The 14,322-nt window shown below is 51.7% G+C and overlaps 2 protein-coding genes across 8 annotated transcripts in view; one reads left to right on the top strand and one right to left on the bottom strand.

The window, feature by feature from the left end:
• Nsf (N-ethylmaleimide sensitive factor, vesicle fusing ATPase) overlaps nt 1-14,322 on the bottom strand; it is a 594,435-nt gene that overhangs the window by 297,848 nt on the left and 282,265 nt on the right. The window lies entirely within an intron of this gene.
• Crhr1 (corticotropin releasing hormone receptor 1) overlaps nt 10,479-14,322 on the top strand; it is a 42,804-nt gene continuing 38,960 nt past the window's right edge. For 6 of the 7 annotated variants that reach the window (XM_050120427.1, XM_050120423.1, XM_050120422.1 and 3 more), the window contains exon 1: nt 10,479-10,754. In XM_050120427.1, the coding sequence (XP_049976384.1) occupies nt 10,722-10,754 (33 nt within the window). In that variant the 5' untranslated portion in view covers nt 10,479-10,721. The remainder of the gene's footprint in view (nt 10,755-14,322) is intronic. The other variant, XM_050120428.1, reaches the window with a different exon arrangement.

Below are 14,322 nucleotides of genomic sequence, written 5' to 3'. Positions count from 1 at the left end.
TTTTTTTTTTTTTTTTTTTTTGAGACAGGATCTCACTATATAGCTCTAGCTGCCCTGGAACTCACTATGCACACCCAGCTGGCCTCAAACTCAAAGAGATCCGCCTGCCTCTGCCTCCCAAGTGCTGGGATTAAAGGTGTGTGCCACCACCACCTGACCATGTATAAGTTCTTAAATGTGTACAGAAAAAAAAAAGATGACTGAGGAGCTTGTTACAAAATCTAGAAATAGTAAAAGAACTAACTAATTAGTCTCCTGCTCGGCACTCCTGCCCCAGCCCCCACCTTCTCACCCCTGCCCCAGCCCCCAGCCCCTCACCCTGCCCCAGCCCCCAGCTACTCTTAGAAGTACCACAATCAATGGTCCTTTATGTATGACCCTCACAAAAAAAAAAAAAAAAAAAAAACACTCACCTTTTTCTTTGTTTTGCACATTTTTATCTATCCTTTGTGCCAATTTCATACATTCATATAATACATTTGATAATATTTACACACACACATTATCCTCTCTCCCCCCACAACTCCCTCTTGACTCCCCCTTTCTTCCCAATGAGTCCCCTCCTACTCCATGTCTCCCCCACCCAAGTGAGATTAATGGGTCAGGAGTTACTTCCTGAAACACAGAGGAATTGACCAATGGCTACACTACTGAAGAAAACTCTCTCTCTCTCTCTCTCTCTCTCTCTCTCTCTCTCTCTCTCTCACACACACACACACACACACACACACACACACACACTCCAGCAGTTATTGGGGACAGAGCTCCTCCATCATGCTGTAGCGCTGATTGGGCCAATCCTGCGCAGCTATTGAGAGAAGAAGCATCATGTCAAGTCCAGAAGACAGCATCCCACAGCCTTCCTCCATGCTCTGGTTCTTTCATTCTGCCCCTTGTTTTGCTTTCTTGTCTCCCAAGCGCTACATTGACAAGCACAGACACCACTCCCAGAAGGCAATTCCCCCCACCCCCGCCCCGGGTCCTGGGCTTTGAACTCAGGGCCTCACAGATAGATGGCTAGTGTCCTACTACTGACCTACAACCTGTGTGCCAGACCTTGTATATCGTAAACGTAACTCCTGGCTTAAAGAAGACTATGCGAGAACAAACATGAACCCCATAAATACTTTGGTTTCCCTAAACCCCAAAGCTGACACCCACCTCACAGTAGTCAGGGATCCTTGCTACTCCTTTCAAATGTGACTGTCACGGCTCATTCCAGAGAGAATAGTCTGCCCAGGAGATCAAGTTACAAATGAGAACATGCTGGATTAGCCAGGCAGTGGGCAGAGGCGGTGGCAAGTTCCTAGGGGATATTTCTATCATCCCAGAAACATGGAATGAATTGCCTCTGTCCCTGCAGGGAGATTCATCATCCACCCACCCAGCCGCCCCTCCATCCCTCCAGCCTCACTGCAGGGGCCTCCGCTGGGTGCCAAACAGAATTCAAGGAGTAAGGAGGCTCACTCTCTGTTGTGTTATTTACTAGAGCTATGGATCTAGGCAAGTCTAAGAGGGACAAGAGAAGTCAGCCAAAGCACCTCCCGCCACCATGACCATTTCACAGATCCAGAGACAAATGTGATTTTCCCAAGGTCACACAGCAAGAGCACAGCTGAGCCGGGGTGAAAGGCAGGCTCAGGGAGAGAACCCTCTCATAAGGTGGGCACCCATATTCAAAAGAACTAAAGGGCAAGCTGTGGCTGTGGAGGGGATCATTCTGGGCTCAGAGCCATGAAGGGGACCCCATCTGGTAATGGGGTTCAGGAAGAGTCCATGGTCTTATGAGCACTCAAGGGTCTAGGCTCCAATTAGAGGACTCAGAGGTATCAGGAGGGACCTTCAGATAAGGAGCCATCATCAGCCATGGCTGACCCACAGCCAAAGAGTTAGTGGGGTAAATCCCAGTCTCTCCTCTTTTCCAGTTTCCTGGAAAAGACATGCTTTGGATTTGAAAGAGAAGGCCATCCATGGGTATGAGTTCCTCCCTCCAGCCCTGGAACAGTGAGTGCGGACAGCAAGGATAGAGGCGGAGGACAAACCAGTGATTCTCATGACCACCGTTCCCTCTCTGCCATCAGTTAGTATCTGGTCTCCCTTCGTGTGCCTTAGCTCAGTCAGATTTCTGGCCGTGAACCTCTGCTACAATGTGACAAGTTCTTCCACCACGTGACTCCAAAGTCCCTTCTGCCCTTAGCCTGCAGATGGGACCCAATGCCCCGAGCCCTCATCACCACCTTTCCCTGACCATCTAGGGGTAGAACCCCAGGCTAGCCCCTCACACAGGAGAGACTCAGGCAGAAGAAGGGGAGGGACATAAGACTTTCCCTCCCAGAATGTGCTGCGGTGTGGCCTTTGACTGGACCCTGTTCACTCAGGGTTTCTCTGGCTCAGGTGCATCTGGGAGGCACTGGCCCCCGTCCAGCTAAGCTGCTGGGGCCTGGCCACATGGCAGGCAGCAAAAGCCAAGGCTGGCTCAGTGTCACAGGCCTAGCTTTAGAAACCAAGAGTTGGGTAGTCAGAGGGAGAGGCAGCATGTTCTCGGCCAACTTTGGAACAGAGATGGCACAGCCCAGCCAGGTCCCCTCTAGATTTAGACCCCAAGTCCTTCATCTTGCAGCATCCATGGGTGAAGAAGCCAGTATGGCATCACACCATATGCAGGAGGTCAAGAGCTGGAGCCTTAGCTGAGTCAGCTGTGCTCCCCACCACATCCGGTCCAGGGAAACTGCTCACCCCCTAGGCAGAACCTTTCCCAGCATGCGATCTCCTGTGTAACGCTGCTGTCTAAAACCCAGTTTCCCCTGGCATAAGTGGTGCATGAACGTGATCCCAGCTCTCCGGAAGCAGAAGTAAGATAAGCAGGAGTGCAAAGCTATTCTGGACTCTTCACCAAGTTCAAAAGAGCCTGGGCTAGCTAAGTCCCTGTGCCAAAAACGCCTATCATGGAGCTCAGTTGGTGGTGTCTGCCTACCGTGCATGAAGTCCTGGCTTCAGTCCCTAGCACCACACAAACTGGGCTACCTGGCATCCTAACACTTAGGAAGTAAAAGCAGGAGGACCAAAAGTTCAAGGTCATCCTCAGCTATTTTGCGCGTTTTAAGGCTGGTCTAGGCCATGTGAGACCCTGTCTCAAAAACAAACAGATGAAATAATAAAATAAACATTTTTTTAAAGATACTAAAATTTAGCCGAGTCGTGGTGGTGCATGCTTTAATCCCAGCACTCAGGAGGCAGAGGATTAACTCTGTGAGTTCGAGGCCAGCCTGGTCTACAGATTGAGTTTACAGGACAGCCAGAGAAAAACCCTATCTTGGCAGGGAAAAAAAATAGCTGAAGGGAGAGAGCACCCTGGCATGGTGACAGCTCGTTCCTCTGATTCCAACACTCAGGAGGATGAGGCAGAAGGGTTGGGAGTTTGAAATCTGCCTGGATTGCATAGAAAAAAGAGGAGGAGGAGGGAATTTCTCCCTCACAGTCCCTCCCCTTCCTCCGCATCACTTTGGGTGGCCTCTCTCGGGGTTCTTGGGGTTCACAGGAAATAGTCTGGAAACCCTGGTCTATTAGTTCCCTAAGTATCCCGGCAGCCACTGCATGCTCTGAGTTGTGTGGCTGTTGGCTCTGCGTTGATGATTGAAGCTGGGGTCTCGTACCTGCTAGCCACAAGCTCTTCCGCAGAGCGGCATCCAGCCCCTCATGAATATGTAGAAAAGTTAAATGTTATCTTAAATATTCATGTGCCCATCACCTAGGTTTTACGATTAACAATTGAATCTGGTTTGATCGGGATTCTCACACTTCACTCCACGTCTTCCTGTATCACTCAGTACAAATCCAGAACATCGTGGCATTTCATCTGTAAATATCTGCGTTTGTATCTCCAGAATATAGGCCCTCGCTTTTATTCTATTTATTTATTTTGCTTTTTCAAGACAAGGTTTCTCAGCCCTAACTGTCCTGAAACTAGCTCTTGTAGACCTGGCTGGCCTCAAACTCACAGAGAACCAACCACCTGCCTCTGCCTCCCAAGTGCTGGAATTAAAGGTGTGCGTCACACTACCTGACTCCCTTTATTTTTTAAGATTTAGTTCCTCAGTGTGTGTGTGTGTGTGTGTGTGTGAGAGAGAGAGAGAGAGAGAGAGAGAGAGAGAGAGAGAGCGAGAGAGAGAGAGAGAGAGAGAGAGAGAGAGAGAGAGAGAGAGAGAGAGAGAAAGAGAGAGAGAGAGAGCAAGCACACGCTCCCGCAGAGGCCAGAAGAGGGTGTCAGAATCCCTGGAGTTGAAATTACAGCCGGCTATGGGCTATCCAACGTAGGTACTGGGAATGGAACTGGAGCCCTCAGTGCTAGAGGTGACAGTGGTCAGAAACATAAATGTGACCCCTCTGCGGTTTCCATACAGAACAGGTGGCACATCTAGGTTTGGACCCAATTTTCTTAGAGTACCAAGTCTGCCGTGCATGGTGCCACTGCACTGGCTGGGCCAGATGGCCTGTGGGTGTTTCGAGCCAGATAGCTCTTTGTTTTGGGGTGCACCACTTTGTACTTTGTAGGATATCCCTACAAAATCCCTAGACCGCTAGATACCAGCAACAACACCCCCAAACATAGCAATCAAAAAATGTCCTTACACAATTTTAAAGGCTCTCCCTGGACTGGACACAAAAGGATCCCTGGTCTACAGCTTCTGCCTTAGGCTTCTAGAGGAAGGTAATTTCTCTGTAGAGATAAGTGGGCATGCGTTCTTCCTTTCAAAAAATTCCCTTCTACTTCCAGAATTTTCTCAAGGTACCTTTCCATTTATACAAACCTTTTTTTTTTTACTTTCACGTATCTTCAAAAAGTCTTCTTACAAAAAAAACAAAATAAATATAAACAAGAAAATATCACACACCAAAATTAGTCAGACCCCAGATCTATGTAACTCAATGAATGCCTATAAGATTTATTTGCATGCTTTTAATAATTAGGTTATAAAATTTTAATAATAAAAAGAACAAACCAATAAACTTCAATGGCTTTCTTGGCCCCAGTTAATAAATGCAAAAATATGGTAATTGTGCTACAGATAAGTGTACATGGTGCCCTTGATTGATGCAACCTCAGACTTGGAGAAAGACAAGGAGGAGCCACAAGAATATTCTCCTTGGCCTGTGTCATTGCCAAGCCCCATCCTATACAGTCTGTCTCATCCCAAAGTATCACGTTCCTGGAACTGAAGCCACCTCTAAATCACAGTACAACTCCCTAGAGGACCAGGCTCAAGCCGTCTCTCTATGGTACATAGAAACATCCAGAGTGGGAGTCAAGGATATGGGGTTGCCTGTGTCTAGCCAGCTGTGTGGCCATGGGCAAGGTGTGGTGTGGTTTCCCATCTGTAAAAGGCTGCTAAGATCCCCATCACAGAGCCGTTGTCGAGATGAAATGAGAAGATGTTTGTGCAAGAGCTGAGCCTTGGAAGCTGCCTCACAAATCCTGCTGTTAGTGCCTGCAGTTCTAAGGGAATGAACGATACCACCCTTTCTCCAGCCTTCCTCCTGCCGCCAGCCTCTGAGCCCATGTTTGTTCTCTAAGGAAATCTTCCCTCTCTTGCCACCATCACTTGCCCACACTCTTCCCTCAACTGTATCCTCTGACAAAGGCAATAAGATTAAAGCCAAATGGTCCTTCTCTACTTAGTGTGGCACCAGAACCCCACCCCAAAGCTAAGGGAAGTGCAGGATACATCCCTAGAAGGATAATGTCAGTGATTCCCATTTATAATATTTTAATAATAAAAATGGAAGCTGGGCTGCAGCATGGCTTAGCTGGTAGGAGAGTTGCTGGAAGCCCTGGGATTCATCTGGAGCATAAACCAGGCATTGGGGCATGTGCCTATAATCCCAGCATTTAGGAGGTAAAAGTAGGAGAATTACAAGTTCAAGTCGTTCTTGGCTATTTGGTGAGTTCAAGGCCAACCCGGCTTATACAATCATCTCTCTCTCTCTCTCTCTCTCTCTCTCTCTCTCTCTCTCTCTCTCTCTCTCTCGAAAAAGAAAAAGAGAAAGAGAAATGACTCAGCAGATAAACATGCACTTTCCATACAAATCTTGACCCGAGGTCCGTCCCTGGAGCCCATGTAAAAGCCAGACACAACGGTGCAAAATCCTACACCAAGAAGGGAGCTAGAGAAGGGAGAGTCACCTAGAAGCTCAAGGGTCGGTTAGCCAGGAGTAGGAAGCACAGCAGAAATTCGAGACCCTACCTCAAAAACCCTTTTCGCCTTTACATGGACTTCCAGGGATTTAATTCAGGCCATAGGCTCAGGCTTGAAAAGGGTGAAACAACTCCACAGACTGTCCTCTGATCTCGACATGTGTGCCATAGCATGTGTGTTCACATATACATCACACACAATTAATAATAATAACAATTTTAAATAATTAACTTAATGTTTAAGTGTGGAAGTTGAGAACTGACTTCTGAAAGTTGTTCTCTGACTTCCACACACATGCTGGGGCATGAGTTATGCACACACACACACACACACACACACACACGCACGCACGCACACACACAGACACACAGAGTAATGATAAATAATATTTTTAAAAGAGTTTAAATAACTGGGCGGTGGTGGCGCTAGCACACACCTTTAATCCCAGCACTCAGGAGGCAGAAGCAGGCAGATCTCTGAGTCTGAGGCCAGCCTGGTCTACAAAGTGAGTTCCAGGATGGTCGGGGCTATACAAAGAGATTTTTTTTCATGGAAAGGGGGTGAGGCTCAAACGGCACAGACACTGCACAGGAAGCTCTTGACACACCTTATTTGTTGAGAGCAGAAGGCACGTGCTACTAAATCCATACCTTCCTCCCTCCAGATCCCGCAAAAGCCTTGCCTCCTCGATGGCACCTTCCCTGTCGGCACATACAGGATTAATATTCTTGCCTCTGTGGCCACAGTGCCTGGTCTATTGTTGACCTAATTTTACTAGCTTTTAATTCTTTATCAAAGTGTCTGCATCCCATTGCACGCTGTGAACACCTTGAGGGCTAGGACCCTGGCACATTAATCATTATTAGCGTTGGCATCCCACCGTGACTGGCACGTAGTTGCTGCCCATTAAATGTCTGTTGAGTAAGTGGTGGCTCTAACACTGTCTCTCCCAGCGATCCTGGGATTCTAAAGACTGCTCTCTCTGCAAAGCCTTTCTCCTGGCTCCATCCTTTGGACTGGGGCTGCGGGCACGTATGATGGACAGACCGATGGGAGTCTGCCAGTTGTGTCTCCAGTGTGTGACAAGGCAAGTGGAAAACAGAATAAGTGTCCAGAAGCGCCAAAGCCGTCCACTAGAGTCATGAAGGCCTACTGGATCTTCTAGGTTTTGAACTGTGCCTTTATTTTGTGTGCCTCCATTAAAAAAAAAATATTTTTCATTTCCTAGTTATTTCTTGCCACTGAATTTGCAATAGTGTCAGCTGTGATCAATCAGAAATATGAAAATAGCTAAGTTTGATGGAGCATGCCTATAATTCCAGCGCCTGAGAGACTGAGGCAAGAAGATTGCCAGGAGTTAGAGGCCAGTCTGGGCTACTAAGACCCTGCTACAATAAATAAATAGGCCTGGTTCTTAGTAACACTTTTTCTGAGAGGTGCCATTGTCCAACACCCCCTCCCCCTAGTCCCCCCACACGGCCACTGTCTCTACATCTCTCTGATATCTGGAAGGTCAATCGAATGTCTTTTATTTCTGTTTGGGTGACTTATGCTGCTCCTTTCTTTGGAAGTGGTGCTGAGTGAAAGCTGATTCCTGCTTGGACCTAGACTGGATAGAGAACAAAAGGAGCCATGGGAAGGGAGTGTGGGAAGGCTCGGCTGGGGAAAGATGGCTCCAATGGGATGGAGAGGGGTGTGGGGAGGCTGCTGCGGAGACCACCCTGAGCATCAGGCTGTATGCATGTGTGCATGGGGGAGGAGTGGCAAACACCGAGCTGGCAGAGCAGCGAGGAAAGCCACTGAAGATAAGAAGTTTCAGTCTCTGGACAAATACAAGGGAATACTTAGGACCGTTGAACCACGGCTCTCAGAACAAGTTGAATCCTGGCAAGCAAGCCCCCGCTCCAGCTTCGGGTGTCTGATGGAGATTAGATCAGGGAATAACACAGCCTGAGCGAGTTGAACTGGCAGGAGACACTTCAGGGAGAAGGTGTTCACAGGCTCAAAGCCAGAAGAACCAGAGTTGATTTCTGTGAACGGATGGCATTAGCATATTTAAAGATCGTGTCAAGGGGAGGAGGGTGAGCTCAGAGCAAAAATCTGCTGCTGTTTACTGAGCCCAGGGAGTCGGAATCCAGAGAAGGGCAGCGCTGAAGCTGTCCTTCCCCTCCAGAAACTGTGCTCCAAGGCCAGGGCTGGGATGTGGCCCTGGGGAACGAGCGAACCTCCCCTCCCTTCCTCCATCCCACAGTCCAGGGTTCTGGGGCCCTTCTCAAGAATCTACTTCCTGCCAAGAATTTCCTGGAAGAGCACCCAGCCCACTCTATCTTGATGATGACCATGAGAGGGACTATATGCCAGGCACGATGCCAAGCCCTCTCCCCTCCATGGCCCTCGGAGATGCACATTCCTGTGTCCATTTAATACATGAAAATATTGAGGCACCACTAAATCATTTCCTAGAGCTCTTCGGCTTGAACTCTGAAGAGCCTAGACTCCAGTCCAGGCTGCCTGACTCCAGGACCAGTAGGCCACCTCTTCACTCTGTATATTTCCCTTTTGTTGGTAACAGTGGGGACAGTAAACTGGCAATCTGCTTGGTGTCCATGCATCCATCTCTCTGGAACTGATTGGGCTGAGTCACTGCCCTGAACCTGAAGACTCAGGATTCTGTCTCACCTGGGCTGTGCGCGCGCGCGCGCGCGCGCGCGCGCACACACACACACACACACACACACACACACACAATGGTTAGATCAATGTGACCAGTGAATCTCATCAGTAGCTCCTTCTACCTCAGAACCCACAACCTCATCAGAGCCAAGACCCTCAGGTGTCTTGAGCTTAAATTAGGAAGGAGAGTATTGCCTACGGGGGGGTTTGGACAAGCCATGCTCCCTGTGCCTCAGTTTCCTCACCAAAAAATTATCACACGACCCACAGCGACTCCAGCTCCAAACTGCCTATCCACTGGGCCCCTAGATGTGATGGATCTGGCTCAGTGTGCTGAGAGCAGAGTGTAAGGGAAGGAGGTAGACAAAGTATAGATAGGGTCCAGAGCAGTCAGGCTCAGCTGGATTTCAAAGTAAGCTGGTCCCGGCACTAGGATCTGCTTCTTGGGTGCTTCTGTGTACTCAGGAGCGGCCACCACAGGTCTGAGGGGTGAAGATGTCTCCACCTCTGAGAGGCTCCTTTTCTCCCTCTCCAGATCCTGCTGGTGGGTAGTGGGGCGGTGGGGGGTGGGATCAAAAGGCCAGTCCACCTAACGGGGCCTTAAAGCTGACGAGACCTGCTTTTCAGGTTGGAGTGGAGTTGAAAAGCCAGCCCAGATAAAGACCCCGAGGTCTGGCAGGACAGCCCACCCCAACCCCAAGATCTTAGCCAAGAGGGGGCGCTGTGGCCCCCTCCACGCCCTGCCTGCTGGATTCCCTGCTGTGTCTACAGCGTCGCTGCGCGGTGCGCGCCCCGCTTTGCCCTCTGCGCAGTCCAGGTGCCCAGGACTGCTGTCTCCATTTCATCTTGCGAATCCTAAGTACGACCTGGATCAAAGTGGCGGCCTCTTAGTTTGAAAAATGAATAAATGAATGAAAGATTGAAAAAGGAAGGGCTCCTGCCGCAGAGCTTTGGTGTCTTAGCACACCCTAGTTGTGTCTAGGCCAAAGGCGCTGGGTGCGGGGGGGGGGGGGGGGGGGGGGGGGGGGGGGGGGGGGGGGGGGGGTCGGGCCCGGGCTCCGCTCCGGGATGAAGTAGGGGCGGCGGTAGACTCCTGGCTGGATGCAGGGCGGGAACGGCCCAAATGTAGTTCCCGGCTTCTTGTTTCCTTGTAGGCTGAGCTTGGTGGAGATAGCCCTATTCTCCAGCTCCTACTAGCCTCCTAAATTCCCCAGAAGCCGCAATCCCCCCGAGACCCCCGAATTTCCTTGGTCCCGACCTCCAGCCACACAGGAGGCTAGAGGAGACACTGACTGCTCTCCCGCCGCCGCCTCCCCGATTCCTCGTTCTCCCAGAGCTGCGGCGGCCGCCACTGCTGCCTGCGCGCCCCGCGCACTGCCGCAAGCCGGGGTGCGGAAAGAGGGGGGTCAGCAACGCCAGGGCGCAGGAGCCGGCCCGGGGCTGGGCAGCGAACAGAGAAGGCGGGAGCCGGCAACCAGCGGAGGGGCGAGGCGCGGAGGAGGGACTGGAGGGGAGGGGAGGAAGAAAGAGGAGGGGACGGCGAGGCGAGGGGGCGGGGAGCCGAGGCGAGCGGCAGGCGGACCGTGGGGGAGGCGGCGGGGCGACGCGGGCTCCAGGAGGGAGTGAGGTGGCGGCGGGTCAGGCTGAGTAGGGAGACGGCGACCAGACTTGCTCGCGAAGGGCGAGCCGGAGCCGACCGGCGGGGCGGGGCGGGAGGGTGCGAAGCCGGGCGCCGGGGAGGAGAGCAGCGGCCCGGGAGACCGGCCGCCCACTGGAGACCGCAGCCGCCGGTTCTTGGCTCTGGGATGTCGGAGGGATCCTGGCATCCAGGACGCTGACGGTGCGAGCCCGAGGATGGGACGGCGCCCGCAGCTCCGGCTTGTGAAGGTAAGAGCGGACCGACCCGCCGGGGATCAGAGGCACTCTGGGCCGGGCGAGCGCAGGACAAACGTGGGCAGGGATGCTGGGGGAGGGGAGCAGGGAACCCGGTGCGTCCCGGGAAGCTGGGGTGCAGCCTGATATCCTCTACCTGGACCTCTGGAGCCTGGCTTCGGAGACTGAGGAAGAACTCCGGTGGAAAATAAGGGATGGCGGGGAAGCCGTTGCGGTGCCAGAGGAGGAGGGGGTCCGCCCACTCTAGGAACCGGCTCAGCGCGAAGAATCGCTGCAGTCTTAGGGGCCGAAGCGACGTCCCCTCCGAGCCCTGGAGGGGGTTTCCGTCCCCGCCAGACACCCTCCGAGCCGCCCCTGTCCCGGTCCTGGGCGCAGTTTCCTGCTGGTTCCCCTCCATAGAAAACCTCAGGTTTCGGAGGTAGATGGGGCTGGCGCCTCGCGGCCCTCGAGCCACATAGCATCTCTGGGATGCCACGGTGCCGGTGCCTCGGGTCCCAGTGTCCGGCCGGTTCCCCCCTCCTCCCCGGGCGCCGCAGCCCCGGAGCGCAACGCTTTCTCTCCAGCCGGCGGCCGCGCTCGCTCCTGCCACCGGGCTGGGGAAGCAGTACAGCCGCCCGGAGTTTTGTAAAGTCTCCAGTAGGCGTTTGCAGCGCCTGCTGGATGAAATTCGGGGGCGACCTGGGGCTGTGCGGGGGTGGACAGAGTCAGGGAAGAGCTAGGTGCTTCGCAACCCGGCCCGCAGCTTAGAGACAGGCGTCACTTCGCTGGTGCCAAGCGCGTCCTGGAGCGCACGGGCTCGCTGGGTACCAGCACCTCAGCGCTGATGCCTGGGAAGGTGAGTGGGCCTGGGCGCCGCCGCCCCGCCGCTCCAGTTGCCATGCCTGGGTCTCGGGACTGCTCAGAGCCTACAGGGACCTCCTGGGCCCCAAACAGAGACACCGGGTTAACTGTGACCAGGGCGTTCAAAAGCAATTGCGTTCAAAAGATTTAAGTGGATTTGGGGGCGGAGGGTGTGTGTGTGGGAGCAGTGAGGATTGACTGACTGACTTTTCCATCAGTTATTAAGCTGACTGTACGTTTACTTGCTCAAAACGCGTTTGAGTTAAATCACTACGCTTTTAAAATGTGACTTATGCCCAGATTACTAGTGACTCAGGTTCCCATGTCTTCCCTCTCCACATACTCAAAGGTTGTCTTCAAATCTGCCGTAGTTTCAGTGAAACCTAAGGGCTGGAGCCTCAGATTATTCTCTGGGCGACCAAAGTCTCCCTCAAAGAAGGTGGGGAGATTCAGGGAGGTTGCACAGCTAGGCATCAATGGGAGTATTTTTCCAAAGCTTGCCTGTGTCCTGAACCCTGATCTAAATTCACAGAGGGGTTATTATGCAGTTGGGTTTTTTTTTAAAAGCGAATTCAAAAGATTTGGGCTGTGGATTTTTTACATGGAAATCAATAAATGTTCTTTTCTTAAGCCCTTCTTAGAATTGTATGCAATGACCTGTTTAGAATGTTCACGTTTTCTTAAAATAAAAAGGCTCTTTTTTTTCTCTTGTTCCTACTGGCTAGTAGGCGTTGGGGGACATGTCTCACCTGATAAATTCAGCAGTTCTCAGGAAATGCCGACTAAGGGGCAGAAAATGTGGTGTTTGTATGCTACACACACATTTCCTGGTGGTAGTCTAGTTGTTTTTATAAATATTAAGTCATTTAGTCTTCATAACCGTCCAAGAAGTAGTATTATATCCTAGGCATACAGAATCTAAGCCACTTTTTCAAAAAGGAGTACCATAAGCTTGGCGGTCAGCAAGCCTGACTTTGCCCTTAGCGCCTGCATATAGAATACAAGCCCTTGCGGCTAAGGCTTTGTTTCCAGCTTTTGCCAGTAAAAAAAAAAAATCTTAAAACCCCCTCTCAATCCCTACCCACCGGGAGCCTGAGAGTTTCATCAGTTTGAATGCAGGACTCTAGGGAACTTGGAGATCATGCAAAAACCAGTTCTGTTACCCACGACTGCCAGACAAGCCATGCTGGGGAAGGGGTCAATTCAGGGTCCTGTAGTGAGGGTTCCACAATGAATTGGTTATAGATTGAGCATTGTGGGAGAGTGTAAGAAAGATGAAGAATGTGTGTGTGTGTGCGCGTGCGTGCGCACCCATGCGTGCACCAAATGAAGGGAGATACATGTATGGAGTGTTTATGGATAGAATACAGGTGAGCCGGGCAGTGGTGGTACACACCTTTAGTCCCAGCACTCAGGAGGCAGAAGCAGGCGGATCTCTGTGAGTTCGAGGCCAGCCTGATCTACAAGAGCTAGTTCCAGGACAGGCTGCTAAGCTACAGAGAGAGAGAGAGAGAGAGAGAGAGAGAGAGAGAGAGAGAGAGAGAGAGAATACAGGTGAGACATGGTCCCTCGCCCTGTCACCCCACCAGCTGCTTTTGCTGGGGACAGGTCTATGCTCTGGTGACAAGTGACTCCGACAGTGACTATGAGGGGTGAACCAGGCCTCCGCGGGTCCTTAAAGGACAACAAGTGTCCATTGACTTCCAGGGAGGCCAGTTTCGTTGCTGTTGTTAGCTTATGACTGTTCAGAAGCATTAGATACAGTCTGCGAACCAGAGGAGGAAATAACTGTGACATCACCCCTTACATGCCGCTGTGACCGCTTTAACAATGACCCTTGCCGGTCCTGTTTTTAAAGAGCAGGCCTGGTCATTGCTGTGACCATCGGACAGCCCTCTCTTTTGCAGCGTCCCCACCCTAGTCTTGTCCCATGCCATTTCTGAGCCTTCGGAGAGAGCTTGCCCACCGCTGGGCAATGGCCGTAAGTGGCTATGAGGGATCCTCTTCCTGTTGTTCCTCTGCTTAAGAATTAATGGAGTGCGGTTTTCTAGAGGTGCTGGGAAGACTAGAAGGGGGAAAAACGAACGAGGGTGGGACTGTAAGCCGTGGAGTATGAAGTGGCCTGGGTCACAGACCGGAAGCAGAGTAGGAAAGGGAAGCCCCCCCCCCTCCCCAAACAAGGGCGAACCATGGGCTTTGATAGTCAGCCTAGGGAGAAACCGGGCAGCTCAGGTTTCTCAAAGCAGCAGACAGAAAAATCAAGAGCCTAGAGCTCAAGTGGAAAATCCATTTCTTATCCTTGTTGACTTTCGACTCCTTGGGGGGCATCAGCAGCCAGCAAAGATCAACCTCACATCTTTAGGGGTCAAATGTGCCCTTTGGCTCCACTGTTAGGGTCCAGATTCTTGCCAAGATTCTGACCTCTCGTCCTAGGGAGTGGGAATGATGGGGAAGTAAGGCCTCCGTAGAGTGCAAGGTGCAAGGCCGAGAATTTCAATAGCAGAAGGGGTAGGCAGGCCATCAGCTGGGCAGGCAGCAAGCCTGACTTTGCCATTAGCTCTGCATCCAGTGGACTGTGTGATCTCAATTAGGTCACTTTCCCTCTCTGAGCCGCAGTTTCTCTGTGTGAACTGACTCCCTTTACCTGTTTGTCTCTCTGGAATGTTCCCAAGAGCTCCTGGGGGCTGCAGCCTTACTTGGGAAGAGCAGGTCCAGCAAACCC

The sequence above is a fragment of the Alexandromys fortis genome, unplaced genomic scaffold (assembly GCF_014885135.2).
Source record: "Alexandromys fortis isolate MF-2015 unplaced genomic scaffold, M_Fortis_MF-2015_v1.1 scaffold_174, whole genome shotgun sequence".
NCBI lineage: Eukaryota > Metazoa > Chordata > Mammalia > Rodentia > Cricetidae > Alexandromys > Alexandromys fortis.
Note: the sequence above shows the minus strand (reverse complement) of the source record. Positions and strands in the feature narration are given on the sequence as shown.